This window comes from Trachypithecus francoisi, unplaced genomic scaffold, assembly GCF_009764315.1.
Source record: "Trachypithecus francoisi isolate TF-2019V2 unplaced genomic scaffold, Tfra_2.0 Lachesis_group14, whole genome shotgun sequence".
Taxonomy (NCBI): Eukaryota; Metazoa; Chordata; class Mammalia; order Primates; family Cercopithecidae; genus Trachypithecus; species Trachypithecus francoisi.
The window spans coordinates 31,721,897-31,738,326 of NW_022681459.1; the positions used below are offsets into that span (position 1 = coordinate 31,721,897).

Consider the following 16,430-nt stretch of genomic DNA (forward strand, 5'->3'; position numbering starts at 1 on the left):
TTTTTTTTTGAGACGGAGTCTCGCTCTGTTGCCAAGGCTGGAGTGCAGTGGCCGGATCTCAGCTCACTGCAAGCTCTGCCTCTCAGGTTTACACCATTCTCCTGCCTCAGCCTCCTGAGTAGCTGGAACTACAGGCGCCCGCCACCTCGCCCGGCTAGTTTTTTTTTTTTGCATTTTTTAGTAGAGACGGAGTTTCACCGTGTTAGCCAGGAGGGTCTCGATCTGCTTACCTCGTGATCCACCTGTCTCAGCCTCCCAAAGTGCTGGGATTACAGGCTTGAGCCACCGCACCCGGCCGGGTGTTCCTTCTTAAACATCAGATATAATTCACCTGTGAAGCTATCTAGAATTAGATTTCTTCTGGGAAGGCTCTAAATTTCTAAATCAATTTATTAAATAGACACAACGCTACTGACAGTTGCTATGTTTCCCTCATGTGCGTTTTGCTGACAATTGTGGCTGTCAGGTAGTTTGTCCGTTTCCTGTGGTTGTGGAGCCCGGGCATCAAGCTTTACACCCCACAAATTCTAATGTCATGTTTTTATTCTCATTCAACTTGAAATATTCTTTGGTTTCCTTTGTGCTTTTGTCTTTTTCAAGACTTTTTAGAGGAGTTTTAGGTTCTCAGCAACATTGAGAGGAAGGTACAGAGATTTCCCCACTCTCTGCCCCAACAAACGCACAGCCTCCCCTATTATCAACGTCCTGCACCACAGTGGTACCTTTTTGAGACAAGGTCTCGCTCTGCTGCCCAGGCTGAAGGGCAAGTGGTGTGATCACAGCTCACTGTAGCCTCGAATTCCTGGGCTCAAGAGATCCTCCTGCCTCAGCCTCCCAAGCAGCTGGGCCTACAGGCGCGCACACCCACACTCCGTCCCAGAGTCCATTTGTTACGGCTGATGAACCTACATGGACACATCACCACCACCCAAAGCCCACAGTTTACAGTGGGGCTCACTCTCCAGGCTGCACATTCTCTGGCTTTGGACAAACGTATGATGACCATATCCACCGTCGGTGTCAGGCTGGAGCAGTTTCACGGCCCTAAAAATCCTCTGTTCTCTGCCCGTTCACCCCTCCCCCAGCCCTGACCTCTGGCAACAGCTGACTTTTTACTGTTTCCACAGTTTTACCTTTGAGTGTGATCTAGTTGGAATCACAGTATGCAGCCTTTTCAAACTGCCTTTTCCACTTACTAATATGCACTTAAGGGTCCTCTGTGTCTCTTCATGGCTTGATAGCTCACTTCCTCTTAGTGCTGAGTAATATTCCACGGTCTGGCTGCACTGAAGTTTACTCACTCATTCACCTACGGAAGCACATTTTGGTTGCTTTCACATTTGGGCAGCTATGAATAAACAGCTATCAGCCTCTGCGTGCAGGTGCTTGTGTGGACATAATGCTTCCACTCCTTTGGGTAAACACCAAGCAGTGCAATTGCTGGATAGATGGCGAGAGTATGTTTAGTTTTGTCAGAAACCAAGCTGTCTTCCACCGCGGGCTGTGCCTACCAAAGTTATCAAAAGAGAAGGAAAAAAACGAAATTAAAACAAAACAAAGTGGCTGCACCATTTTGCATTCCCACCAACAATGAGTTCCTGTTACTCCACGTCCTCACCAGCATTTGGTGGTGGCAGTGTTCTGGATTGTGGCCACTGTAATAGGTATATTGGTCGTTTTAATTTGCATTCCCCTGATGACATATGATGTGGAACATCTGTTCATATGCTTATTTAACAACTGCGTATCTTCTTTGGTACGGCGACTGTTAGGGTCTCTGGCCCATTTTTTAACCAGGTTGTTTTATTGTTGGGTTTGAAGAGCTCTTTTGGATACTGATCCTTTGTGTTTTTCAAATATATTCTCTCAGTCTCTGACTTGTCTTTTCATTTTCTTGACATTCTTTGCAGAACAGAAACTTTAATTAATGTATTTTATTGAGACAGGGTCTCACTGTCACGCAAGTTAGAGTACAGCGGCGCAATCACAGTTCACTGCAGCCTCAACCTCCCAGGCTCAAGCAATCCTCCCACCTCAGTGTTCCAAGCAGCTAGGACAACAAAGAAAGTTCCTCCTATGTGGACATTGTATCATGTTTATTTATCTTCCTGGATATGCTTATGGCCTTTAAAAGATATTAAAATAGGCTGTGCTATTATCTCTTAAAATATCTATTTTCCCTTAGGTAACTGGAGATGCACCCTGCTACTACTCACATCACTCCTGTTCCCTGAACCAGGCTGGGCCTCCAACTCGCCCCACAGGCAGGTGAGGTACGACAGCCAGAAACCCCAGATCTGCAGTTCTCCCCAGCATGAAATGAAACACTGTGACAGGCTTCTGAAAAGGGAATCAATGTCTGTTTATTAAGGTAGTTGCTCATAAAAGTGACTTTCAATAACATTTTCACTATGAAAATGGATTTACATTTAATTTCTGGAAAACTGTTTTGTACAATGATCTGACCACGGCTAGGAGTCCCAGGGACAGCAGCCTCTGCTCAGGGCAGACTCTGTGATTCACTTCACTCTCTGTCCTGCTGCTGCCCCACGTGGGCTGAGGAAAAAAACGGCATGTGCAAACCTGACAGATGTCAAGGGTCCCACCACAGTTTCTTCGGCGAAAATAAACCCGAGTTTTAAGATGTGCAGAGAAGTGTTGACACTCAACAGGCAGCTGAACAGGCCCTGCAGGGCTCTGAGCAGGCAGGTGAGTCCCAAGGAGAGTCAGTGACAGCAGGTGGGGCAAGGGAGCTGGACAGGAGACCCCAGAGGGTGCAGCGCCTGGGTGAGAGCCCTGGACCCTGCACCAAGGCAGAGGGGTGGCCCTGAAGAACTCTGGGCGGGAAATGACAGGTTCCGAGGGTGTCCAGACGCAGACCTCCACTGCCCAAGGGAGGGCAATCAGCCAGGAGGCAGCAGGGAGGGGAGGGAGAGCAGATAAGGAGGCGTAGGGTGTGTTCTGGGCAAGGCAGCAAGGGTAACAAAGCTCTCAGTGACTCCTCCCAATAGCCAGGGGAGAAGAGTGACAGTCTCGGGTGGCCCTGAACACGTGAGCTGCTCATCCACATCACTCAAAGGCAAAGCCAGGACCTGAACTTCCTATCCCAAGCCCTACATCCATGCAAGCCAGACCAGACTGGGTCAGAGGCTAGAAGGGAGCTCATAGGATTGCCTGGGGAAGCCTCGACCCAAAACCTGGCCCTCGCTCCAGCCCAGAGCACCTGCCTGGGCGTGAGACTGGCAGCAGCTATAGGGGTGCCCTGGGCATATGCTGGGCTCCCAGGGTGCCATACCTGCCCAGTCAGCCCAGGGAGTGGTGATGGGCTGGGCGCTGGCTGTCCCTGCATATAGTAGTGCCTCGCGGCAGAGACCACGACTGCTGCCTGCCCCTCACCCCTGGTTAACCTCGGCCTCCCCTGTGCATTTCTGTGACCTTAAGACTACTATAAGCCCTGTAGGCACCTCACAAACCACATTCCACACAGGTGGGCTCACGTCTCAGGGGCATGGGACTCCCTGCTGCACAGACTTGGGACATTCCATGACAGCCCCCGCATACGCGGGTGAGCTCATGACTCAGGGATGTGGGGCTCCATGACACCCCCCACATATACAGGCGAGCTCAGGACCCGGGGCATGGGACTCCCTGCCGCACAGCCTCAGGATGCTCCATGAGCACCCCCACACTGGGCTGTTCACGGATGCACACCGTACATGCCATTGTCACAGGGCTGCCCTCGTGTCCCTCAGCGCAGCAGACAGAAGGTGCAGGAAAGCAGCCTGCCCAGGGCCGACCCCAGCCCAAAGCCCACTCGACACTCAGGAATCGCACAGGCACAGCTGCTCCTCTCCCAGGAACTCAGCGATTGGTCAGAAAAAACCCTCCTAGCCTCACTACCTCAAGGAGGCCCTGCCCAGAGGTGGCAAAAGGCGCTGTGCCCCCTTCCTCACCCAAGCCCGACAAGCGACTCTCAGAAATGAACCTACAGTGAAAATTAAGAGTCTAAGCCACCCACCCTGTCCCCATCCCTGCCTCCGGCCTGGTCCCCAGATTCACATCTGTGAGGCAGAGGTGAAGGGGCTGGAGCCCGAGACAGGGTTATGGGAGGGCTCCCCTACCCGGCCAGGACCCCTCAGCCTCACTGGAACACACAGATGGCACCCAGCAGGCAGGCATGTTCTCAGGGGTGGCCGGCAAGGGCTCTCTCAGGGTACAGCTGGGAGAAGCGGCCGAGGGCCCAGATGGGGAAGACGTTCCTGTAGCTCGTGTAGGAGATGGCACAGGACTTGTTGAAGACCCCAGAGATGTTTTCCTAAAAGAACACGGAGAAATAAACACAAAGGCTCCACCAGTCAGCTGAGGGCTGGTCCCTGAACTGGAGCCCTGGCTGTTGGCTTGGCTGACTTGTCGGTGAGTCAGCCTGGAAAGGGCTAATTAAGCAAGCGCACAGGAAAGCAGGCGTCCATCTCGCACCAGTCACGGCACCGTCAGTCCAGCTCAGACTCCCCACCCTGCAGCAAACCCTGAGCCGGGGACACCAGCCCCTCACGACCACATCAGCTTCCACCAACTCAGCCTCATCCCAGGGGAGGGCGGTCGGCCTCACATGACCTCATGACGCCCACAACACAGGGACTTCCAGCTTAGTGAGGGGCCACTAGGTCGTCTGGAGCCGGAGGGTCTGTCCTGGAGCAAAAGGGCTTCCCGCCCACTGGCTTCTCCCATCCAGCTCCTCCCCCAGCCACAGCATCACTTGAAAAAGCAGCAAGATCTGGACTTTAGGACCCAACCACCTGCCACAGACCTGCCACCAACTCTGGCATTCACTGGCAGAGTTGACGCCTCCCAAGTGTCCAAAATACCCCAAAAAGGACACAGAGCAGGGGGACGTGGAAACAGCTGCACACACTGGAGGTCGGTGCTGGGCCTTGTGCGCTCAGGTCCCTGGCGGCGTACCTGCGGCCAGTCGCCATTGGGGAGCTGTTTCTCAAGCAGACATCGGATTCCTCTCTCCTGTGCCTCGATGTCAGGATGCCTGGAGGAAGAGGAGGCTGAAACACACCCATTGTGCATGCCGTCCAAGCATCATCCTCACCCTCACACAGCTGATCATAAGGGCAAACCCCAGAACGCTGCAGTGAGAATGGATGCATCTAAATTGATGCCCACAGGCCCTGCCAGGTGCAATCAACACCTCGGGCTCTTGCCACACCTTCTTCCTAGGCTCCCTGAGAAGCGGAACCACAGTGATGACAGGCTGGGGACACAGGCCTCCTCGGGCCTGCCCTGGTGTTCCCCCAAGAAGAGGAGGCCAAGCCTTGTTCCCACCTGGGCCACTGGTCCTCATAGGCCTCTGGAGACCCACAAGAGCTCACGCTTGCTTGCTGACCAGGATAAGACACCAAGAAGGATCCAGGGCTCAGTAGGTCCAGCTCAACTGTGGGTCCATGACTGTCCTGCCCTCAGGGGTCCCCCAGACCCCACTGCTCCTGCTCAAGCAGACCTGCCCTAGCTTTCAGGGCTTTAGGAAGATTCCCCAAATGATCAAACCTAATAGGGCAGCATAGACAGGACGCTATGGGTGCATCTGTATGTACGTGTGCACAGGTGCCTGTGCATGCGTATGTAAGTGTATGCATACATACATGTCTGTGTGTGACCCAGATGGGACACTGCGGGTCCATCTGTATGCAGGTGGCTGGGCATGCGTACGTGTGTGCATAGACCTGTGTGTATGGCATCTGTCTCCATGTACCTATGTCTGTGTGTGGCACAGATGGGATACTGTGGGTGCATGTGTGTGTGTGTGGACACAGGTGCCTGTGTGCGCATGCGTACGTGTGTGTACAGACCTGTATGTGCATCTGTTTCCATGTACCTATGTCTGTGTGCGGCACAGACAGGATGCTGCAGGCACATCTGTACGTGTGTGCACACAGGTGCCTGTGCATGCATACGTGTGTGCATAGATCTGTGTGTGCATCTGTCTCCACGTACGTCTGTGTGTGCACATCAGTGTGTGCAGATGCATGCCAGCATGCACGTGCGTGTGTGTGCACCTGGCACATATGTGGTGCAGCCCCAGCTGTGGACACAGGAGGGCCACAGAGAGCAGCTGCTGTGACCGTCATCACTAGCATACCAGGAAGCAGCACTCTCATCGCAGCCCACCTCGCTGTTTCCATGGGTCCCCGATGCCCTTGCTCTTCCACTGACACTGCTAATGGTGGGTGGCTCACTTCTAAGAGGCGAGCCTCTCTGCAGGGCCCCACTTGGTGAGAGCAGCCCACGTCCTTGCCTGGGCACATGGCCCTTGTAGGTGTCTGTTCCCAGAGTGGCAGCTGAACAGCCCTTGGCCCACAGGCCTCCCCTCCTGTCTACATTCACTCAGCCCAGGCCACCTGCTCACAGCTGAGTGTCCCTCCTCCACCCAAACCCAAGGCTCAGGGACGGGTCCCGTCGTCCCCACCGAACGGCCATCAGCCCCATCAAGGCCCAGCATGTGTTATGGATCTGGGACTGGGCGCTCTGCACATAACGCCGCTCCTCGCAGGACTCAAAATCCTCCCCCCAGCCTCCGTCTGCCATCTGCCGGGACAGGAGGAAGTCACAGGCCCGGGAGACCTCTGCACAAGCAGTCCTGCAAAGACCAGAGACAGGAGACACATCACACCAAGGAAGGTCCCAGACCCCTGGCTTCTCACCCTAGCAGGCTGCCTTAGGGTGTGGGGAGGAGCCGCTCTACCTAAGGGCCATAGGCCACTACTGAAACCCCTGAGCTTGACTTCTGCAGATGTGAACTGGGAACAGATACTCCTGCCTCCCAGAGTCGCTGGGAAGACAAAGGGACATGCTAGTACTGCGGATGGCCTCACGGATGTGTCAGGCTGAGTGAAGTCTGCAGTGCTTAGGAGCAGCGTCTCATAAGCTGCACCTAGCCAAGCACGGTGCTCCACACCCCTAAACATCCACATGGCAAAGAGGGGGGCAGCTGGAGACAGGGCTGGGACCCAGCCAAGTACGGTGCTCCTCACCCCTAAACATCTATGCGGCAAAGAGTGGGACAGCTGGAGACGGGGTTGGGAGAGAGCGGGGCAGCTGGAGACAGGGCTGGGAGAGAGTGGGGCAGCTGGAGATCGGGTTAGGAGAAAGTGGGGTGGCTGGAGACAGGCTGGGAGAAAGTTGGGCGGCTGGAGACAGGGCTGGGAGAGAGTGGGGCAGCTGGAGACCGGGCTAGGAGAGAGTGGGGCGGCTGGAGACCTGGCTGGGAGAGAGTGGGGCAGCTGGAGACAAGGTTGCGACCAGAGGTCTCCTGCCTTCTAACCTGGTCCAGCGGGGCCCTGGACCCCAATCTTCCTACTCAGGGTTGGAAGGCATCTGTGTGCCTGGAAGGGCCAGAGGCCAGAAGCGTCCCTCCAGCATACATGTCGGGAAGCCCTGGAGCGCTGTGGACCAGGGAAACACCCTCATTTCAGCAGGGGGTCTTATCTCACGGTTTAAAACTGTGAGAAACAGGACAGGCACAGTGGCTTATGCCGGCAAGCCCAGCACTTCGGAAGGCCGAGGTAGGAAGACTGCTTGAGCCCACACCAGTGTGAGCAACATAGCAAGACCTCATCTCTACATAAAAGTTTTAAAAGATTAGCCTGGGGTGGTGGCATGCGCCTGTGGTCCCAGCTACTCAGGAGGATCGCTTGAGCCCAGGAGCTGGAGACTGCAGTGAGCCAGGATCATGCCACTAACTGCATGTTGACTAAGCCCAGTTGACAGAGCGAGACTCCATCTCAAAAAACAAACGAACAAAACACCCCTAAAATCAAATGTCAAAGCAAAAAACACTCATGACAGAGCATTGGGTTAGAACCCCCGCCCACCAGAGGACAGGCACTCACTCACCCATCTCGGTAGGTCTGCCCCATGCAGGCGAAGGCCTCCAGGCCAAACCAGGTGCCGTAGGTGAAGCAAACCCCCCAGGAGCTAGAGGGAAACAGGGAGAGCCTCAGCCCTTCCATCCTGTTCACAGCCGGTGTGTGAAACAAAGGCATTCTGCAACAATTACACGTGCCCCAGCCAGCCCACCAACTCCAGTGCCTCAGGCATTAAGGCCATGGAAGACAGCAGCTCTGTGTGCTGGACCCACCAGCCAGCCAGACACCTAAGAGCAAGCAGAAGGGGTGGAGGGGAACAGCCGCGCTCAGCCCACAGCGTGCTCCCAGCAGCCTAGCTGTGCCCAGCAACATACTGAGCAACTTTCACCAGGGCAAAGACCAGGCATGCCACAAAGGAACGAGGTCCCCCAGAAGTCACAGGCTGGCAGCTCACTTCCAGAAACTTCTGGTGCAGCACGAACATACAACCCAACATTTATGAATGCAGTGTTTGACAGCAGAAACCTCTAGATTCCATGCATGTCTGCACTCACGGGCAGAGGCTCACTCACCCTTCCCAGGAGCCATCGGCCCTCTGCTGCCGCCGACAGAACTCTAAGCCCTGCGTGAGGGTCTCCCTGGAACACATGAGATTGGTCCAGTGAACATTCCGGTAAAACGGCAGTTTACCTATCCCAATTCCACCCATTCCAGGGTCTCAAAAGAATGAGCATGGTCTCCCTTAAAAACCACATACAAATAAACAGTTTACACAGACCTATGAGGGTTTTAAAAAGAAGCAACCACAGGACACCAGAGTGGGAAGCAGATCGGCAGAGTCCGAGAAAGGGACGTGAGGGGAAAGCAAGGCCTCGGGAGGCCCCTGCAGGTGCCTCCCCTGCAAACAGGAGCAGCATCACTGAGATGCAGTGACCCAGGCTGGAGTAAACCCAACAAAGTGAACTAAATAAAAACAGGGAAAAATCAATTAGAGAGAAAACAATAGATTTAGAAGACAAAGAAGACCCATCCTAAATCTAACTGATATTTCCAAACAATAACTGGTTCTCTGAAAAGGCCGGAGTGCAGTGTCTACTCCAGTGTCACCCTGTGGGACTGAGACTTGTCTTTTTTTTTTTTTTTTTTTTTTGAGACGGAGTCTTGCTCTGCCACCCAGGCTGGAGTGCAGTGGCCGGATCTCAGCTCACTGCAAGCTCCGCCTCCTGGGTTTACGCCATTCTCCTGCCTCAGCCTCCCGAGTAGCTGGGACTACAGGCGCCCGCCTCGTCGCCCGGCTAGTTTTTTGTATTTTTAAGTAGAGACAGGGTTTCACCGTATTAGCCAGGATGGTCTCGATCTCCTGACCTCGTGATCCGCCCGTCTCGGCCTCCCAAAGTGCTGGGATTACAGGCTTGAGCCACCGCGCCCGGCCGAGACTTGTCTTTAACCAGCAGATCTCGGCAGGGTTGATGGGTGTCGGTCCTGGGACCGAGGTCTGTGTTACTGCACATGGTGCTAGCAGACTCCCTCCACCAACTCTCCCTTCTCGCTTTTCGGAAGATGCCATCCAGAGAGGTCCCTGCAGCAAACGGCCGTCGGCAGCTTCCAGCTGAGGAATGGGATCGTGCCGAGGACGCTGTGTGCTCAGAGGCAGATCTTTCCTCACTGGAAGCTCAGGAGAGACCCCAGTTCTGCCTAACACCCTGACTGAAGCCCGGAGAGACCGTGAGGCAGAGGACGACCCGCAAGGCCGCGCCTGGACTTCTGACCAACAGAAATGGTGAAGTAATCAACGTGTGCTGTTCTAAGCCACTAGGTTTGTACTAATATTGTTACTTGGCAACAGGTAACGAATACAAACAGTCAAAGTACCAATTAGAAATATTAGCGATAAAAGGATAGAACTACAGATACGGTGAGAAATGAGAAGCAAATTTTACGTATTACATTTGCAAACTTAGAGAAAAATCTACAAATCAGAAAAATTAACTTACCAAAACTGCCTCAATCAAGAAATAGAGAACCTAAACAGTCCTCAGACTACTAAAAGAATGAGTCAAAATGTAAACTTTTCCCAGAAAAAAACTCTAGGCCTAGGAATTTTATAAATGAATGCTACTAAATTATCAGATACCTCATTCTAATCTCACACAAACTCTTTCAGAGAACAGACATAGGAGGAACACTCTAGTTCATTCTAGGAACCCAGAGAAATAAGATACGGAAAAGGGAAAATTTCAGGCTCACGCATGAACACAGACGCAGAACTCTAAATTAAAACTGAGAAACTGCAGCCGGGCGTGGTGGCTCACGCCTGTAATCCCAGCACTTTGGGAGGCCGAGGCGGGCAGATCATGAGGTCAGGAGATCGAGACCATCCTGGCTAACATGGTGAAACCCCGTCTCTACTAAAAATACAGAAAATTAGCTGGGCGTGGTGGCAGCGCCTGTGGTCCCAGCTACTCGGGAGGCTAAGACAGGAGAATGGCGTGAACCTGGGAGGCGGAACTTGCAGTGAGCCAAGACTGTGCCCCTGCTCTCCAGCCTGGCGACAGAGCGAGACTCCATCTCAAAAAAAAAAAAAAAGAAAAAGAAAAAAAAAGATACACTGCCACATGACCCAGCCATCCCATCCCCAGGCATTTACTCGGGAGAAACAGAAGTGTGTGTTCATGAACTAGAAGTAACCTCCATCTCAAACAAAAACAAAAACAAAACTGAGAAACTGAATACTGTTTTAAATACAGACCAATACTAAGGTCTATCTCAGAAATACAAAGGTGTCTGAAGAAAAATCCATAATAATCCTCTACAAATTAACAAAGGACACAAATAGCAGACAGGGGAGTTTGAGACCAGCCTGGGCAACAGAGCAAGACCACATCTCTACAAAAAAGTTTAAAAATCAGCTGAGCGTGGTAGCACACGCCTGTGGTCCTAGCTTCTCAGGAGGCTGAGACGGGGATTCTTTAAGCGCAGGAGTTTGAGGCTGCAGTGAGCTACGATGGCACCACTGCACTCGCGCCTGGGCAAGACAGTGAGAACACATCTCTCAAAAAAAAAAAAAAAAAAAAGAAGAGTCAATTGTTTTCCCACCAGCAATGAACAATTAGATTTTGACATTTAAAACACAATGCCATTTACATGAGAATCAAAAAAATGAAATCCTTAGGTATAAACAACAAAATATATATGAGATCTATATGTGATGAAAACTACAAAATTCTGATGAAAGAAATAAAAGATCTTCCCAACTTGAGCTACAGATTCAGTGTAATCCCAACCAAAGTCTCAGCAAGTTATTTTGTAAACTATCGACAAACAGATTGTAAAATGTGCATGGAGAGGGGAAAAAACCCAGAATAGCCAAAACACTATTGAAAGAGAACACTAACGTGAGAACACTGACAGTGACTGACGTCAAGGCCTACTCCAGAGCTGCAGGAACCAAGACAGTGCGGGATTGCTGAGAAGAATAAACAGATCAATGGAACAGAACGGAGAGCTCAGAAATAGACCCATGCAAATGCAGTCAACTGATTTTTTACAAAGAAACAAAGGCAACAAAACGGTACAAAAATAGTCTTCTTGACAGACGGTGCCAAAACAACTGGACATGCACATGCAAAAAAAAAATCTAGACACGAACCATAAACCCTTCACAAAAGTTAACTCAAAATGAATTATGGACCTAGACGTAAAATGCAAAACTTAAAAACTCCTAGAATATAACACAGGAAAAAAATCTAGGTACCCTTGGGCTTGGCAGTAACTTTAGATATAACACCAAAAACATGATACATGAAAGAGAACACTGATAAGCTGTACTTCATTAAAGTGAAAACTGGCTCTGCAAAAGATACTACTAATAGAATGAAAAGACAAGACACAGGCAGAAAATACTTGCGCAAGACGTATCTGATAAAGGACTGGCAGCCAAAATATACAAAGAACTAAAACTCAACGATAAGAAGACCCAATTTAAAAATGAGCCAAAGACTTTAACGGACACGTCATTGAAAAAGGTATACAGATGGCAAATAACTATATGACAAGATTTTAACACAATGTCATTAGGGAATTATAAATTGAAACAAGGAGATACCACTACACACCTCTTAGAAAGGCTCAAACCCAAAACACAACAGTGAATGCTGGTGAGGATGTGGAGCGACAGGAACGCTCATCATTGCTGGTGGAAACACAAATGGTGCAGCCACTTTAGAATACAGTTTGGCAGCTTCTTCAAGAACTAAACACGCTCTTACCGCAGGACCCGGCAATCACGCTCCTTGGCATTTACCCAGATGAGCTGAAAACTTGTGTGCATGCCAACACTGATACCAACTTTATTCACAGTTGCCAAAACTTGGAAGCAAGCAAGACATTCACCTTAGTAGGTGAATGGATACACTGTGGTACATCCAGACAATGGGATATTATTCAGCACTAAAAAGAAATGTGCTATCGAGCCATGGAAAGAGACTCAGGAACCTTAAATGCTTATTACCAAGTGAAAGAGGTCAGTCTGGAAAGGCAAAACTATGGAGACAGTAAAAATATCAGTGTTTGCTACTAAAGGGTTCCGGAGGTGGGGACAGCGCAGAGGACCCTGGGGCAGTGAATTCCTGTAGGGGTTCGGAAGCAGGGACAGCGCAGAGAACCCTGGGGCAGTGAAATCCTGTGTGACACTGCAGTGGTGGGCACATGCATCACACATCTGTGAAACCACAGAATGAACAACATGAAGAGGAACTTGAATGTAAACAATGGACTCTGGACAATATTAATTTATGAATGTTGACTCATGAACTGTAGCAAATGCACCACGTTAATGCAAGACGTTAATATTAGGGGAAACTTGGTGGAAAATGTGAGGACTTAGTGGCTTTATGGGAACACTGCATCTTCCGCTCAAATTTTCTATAAATTTAAAGCTGCTATAAAAGATAAACTGCATACATTCTTTTTAAAGTTTAGCAAAATTATCTAGCTATGAGATCAGTATCAAAATCAACAGCATAAGAATCTAAGAGTCCACAGTGATAATAAATAAGTAAATAAACAGAGGCAAACGAAAGGCTTTTGGAAGAACACCCACTAATACATATGGAAGAAATGACAATTTGTAAGCGTTATGCAAATAACTGATTCAGGCAAGAATCATCATCAAATGCTCACACCAGCAGCTCCAAGTGTGACGAGAAACAGGACAGTTACATAGTCTAAAACTGTCTCCCCACAAAGAAACAGAAAGCAGCCTCATAGTGGAGAAACTAAGTACAGTGCTCGTCACCTCAATCACCTTAATCAAGGGATCAAAGCTGCTGTGTGCTTCCTGGTAAGGTGCAGGAGAAGGCCCCATTTCCTCTGCAATATTCCTGACAAAAATGTACAACTTCATAATCTGAATCTAATCACGAGACACCAAAAAACAAAACACGGAGGATATTCTACAAAATAACTTGCTGAACAATTCAAAAACGACAAAGTCAGCAAACACAAAGAAAGATTAAGGAATTATTCCAAGTTAAAAGGGTGTCAATGGGATAACTAAATGCAACCAACATGCACAGTGAGAAGGGTAAGGAAAACAGAAAAAGAAAACAAAAATAATTAAAAATAAACAAATGCAACCCATGATGTTGGATTAAAGCTCGAGGAAAAATTTTGCCACAAAGGACATCATTGGAACAATTAGGCCGGCAGATTAGTATTTCATCAACATTAACATTCTGACTTACACTTACACAAAAGAATACAACTGCTAAGAAATACTCAGGCAGTTAGGGGTACATCCTATCTGCAACTTCCTTGCAGTTAGGGGTACATCCTACCTGCAACTTCCTCGCAGTTAGGGGTACATCCTATCTGCAACTTCCTCTCCAATGGTTCAAGAAAGAATGTGCCTGGATCATGTGGCAGGACAGGTAATGAAGCCCTCAGGGCAGAGCCTGGATCATGTGGGAGGACAGGTAATGAAGCCCTCAGGGTAGAGCGCCACCCACTAAGGAATCCTAGTCAGAGTAAACAGGAGCACTTTTCACTATTTTTCTAACTTTTTTATAACTTTGTGAATTTAGGGGCGAATTTAAGTCTGCATAGTAAAATAGAATATTTCATATAAATAGTATTAAAGTAACTGGCAACTCCAAATTGTATCTCAAAAACTCTTCAAGTAAGTTTAAAATCTTTTTTTTTTTTTTGAGACGAAGTCTCGCACTCTCGCCCAGGCTGGAGTGCAGTGGCGCCATCTTGGCCTCCCGGGTTCATGCCATTCTCCCGCCTCAGCCTCCCGAGTAGCTGGGACTCCAGGTGCCTGCCATCATGCCCAGCTAATTTTTGTATTTTTAGTAGAGACGAGATTTCACCGTGTTAGCCAGGATGGTCTCGATCTTCTGACCTTGTGATCTGCCCTCCTCGGCCTCCCAAAGTGTTGGGATTACAGGCGTGAGCCACCAAGCCCAGCAAGTTTAAAATCTTAACATAAAAATCAGACTAATATAGTTAACCACTTAAAAGTTAAAAACGTATGTTCAAACTCCCTAAAGAGATAAAAAGAACAAAGAAATTGAGGGGAAAATATCTGTAACATAATACACAAATACTTATTGTGCTTAAAAATGAAAGAAAAATCATCCTGGTGAAAATTTTTTAAATGGCTGGATGTGGTGGCTCACTCTGTAATCCCAGCATTTGGGGAGGCCGAGGTGGGAGGATTGCTTGAGGCCAGAAGTTCGAGACCAGCCTGAGCAACACAGCTAGACCCCATCTCCACAAAACATTTTAAAAATTACCCAGGGGTGACAGTATGCACCTATAGTCCCAGCTACTCATGAGGCTGAGGTGGGAGGATTGCTTGAGCCCAGGAGTTTGAGGCTGTGGTGAGCCATGATTTCACCACTGCGCTCCAGCCTAGGTAAAAGAGTGAGACCCTGTTTCAAACAAATAAACAAAAAAAGAATGTTCTAGCTTGGAAGTCACCTAACAAATGCAGAGGAAGCCCGCGACGAAGTCACCATTGCTCCCCTGCGTGCCACATCCAGGACTCATTGTTCTACACAGTGACAACAGCTGACCTGCTTCCCTGCGGCATCTCACACAATCCCACCACTCTGCGAGGCTGTACTCTTGACAAACCCAGGCAGGGAGAGAGATGAGCAGAGAAGAGAAGTCACCAGGCCAGGTCAGACAGCCAGAAGAGGCAGGGATGGGGGCCGACCCAGACAGGTGGACCCCAAGCCATGTGGCTCTAGGGAATAATAATGGTCATGCATAAATATTTAACAAGAAAATACCAGTTAAGGTTAAAATTGGGAAAAGCTAAAAAAAAAACAATGAAAACTGAAAAATAAACCAGGGGCTACTGAGTAAAATGACCCAATACCTGTGTCATTACTGCTTCTGCTGGAGGAGCACGCTCAATGGTGGGGCTTTTAGAAACCTCACCAGGCACAAAGTGGGCCAGGCGTGAAAGAGGCAGCAAGCCACCACGGAAATGTGGAGACCAAACAGCAACAGCAGATTCTCCTTCAGGGGCGAGGAGGGGCGACTTAGCTGCTTCTTCGCACTTCTCTGTATTTTGCAAGTCTTGTTTGCAAAGAACCTGCTTTACTTTTATTACAGTGATTTTTTAAAGATGATCTGTTTTTTAAAAGGCCAATTTTCTAAATGTGGCTGAGGACAACTCGCGCCCACTTCACGCTGCACAGCAGACATGGCCAAGGGCCATGCCAGGCCAACAGAAGACCCTGAACACAGTGCCCTCCTAGCTGTACCTGTGAAGCACAAGAAAACCCCTGCTCCATCCACGGCTTCCAAAAAAACCACACCAGAACATTCTCAGATTGTACATGAGGCAGCATGCTCCCACATAACCCACGGGCCAGAGAAGAACAGTAGAAACAGAAAACACTTTGAGTATCTGTGCTACCGCAGCGAGCACCAGAAAACACTTTGAACTGAATGATATATAAAAACTCATCTATAGCCTTAAGTGCGTATTTCAATAAAAGCCTGAACATCAAATATCTAAGTATTCAAGAAAAATAAAGGAGAAAGAAAATAACAAAGGCCAGTGTGGTGGCCCACACCTATAATCCCAGCATTTTGTGAGGCCAAGGAAGGCGGATCACCTGAGGTCAGGAGTTCAAGACCAACTTGGCCAACATGATAAAACCCCGTCTCTAACAAAAATACTAAAATATTGGCCAGGCATCGTGGTGAGCACCTGTAGTCCCAGCTACTCGGGAGGCTGAGGCAGGAGAATCGCTTGAACCCAGGAGACGGAGGTTGCAGTGAACTGAGATCACACCACTGCTCTCCAACCTGAGCGACAGAGCAAGACTCCTTCTCAAAAAAATTAAGAAAGAAAATAACAACGAATAGAAACTGATGAAACCAAAAATAAAGTCTCTTTAAAAACAGAATCAAAGACTAACATGGTTTTTTTCAAAAGATCAGTATAAGATTCTCAGAAGGAAGAGGAGGATGTCAGCGTTGAGTTCAGAGCCATCCAAGAGGACACTGAACAACTTTGCGCGAATCAGTATAAAGCTG

General features: G+C 49.4%; 1 protein-coding gene across 3 annotated transcripts in view; it reads right to left on the reverse strand.

The window, feature by feature from the left end:
- Positions 1-2,341: 2,341 nt before the first annotated feature.
- Positions 2,342-16,430, reverse strand: part of LSS (lanosterol synthase) — a 36,510-nt gene continuing 22,421 nt past the window's right edge. Inside the window, exons 18-22 of one of the 3 annotated variants that reach the window (XM_033232670.1) lie at positions 8,444-8,509; positions 7,900-7,980; positions 6,473-6,643; positions 4,960-5,038; positions 2,342-4,315 (exon numbers count right to left, since the gene is read on the reverse strand). In XM_033232670.1, the coding sequence (XP_033088561.1) occupies positions 4,184-4,315; positions 4,960-5,038; positions 6,473-6,643; positions 7,900-7,980; positions 8,444-8,509 (529 nt within the window). In that variant the 3' untranslated portion in view covers positions 2,342-4,183. The remainder of the gene's footprint in view (positions 4,316-4,959; positions 5,039-6,472; positions 6,644-7,899; positions 7,981-8,443; positions 8,510-16,430) is intronic. The other 2 variants (XM_033232672.1, XM_033232671.1) reach the window with 2 other exon arrangements.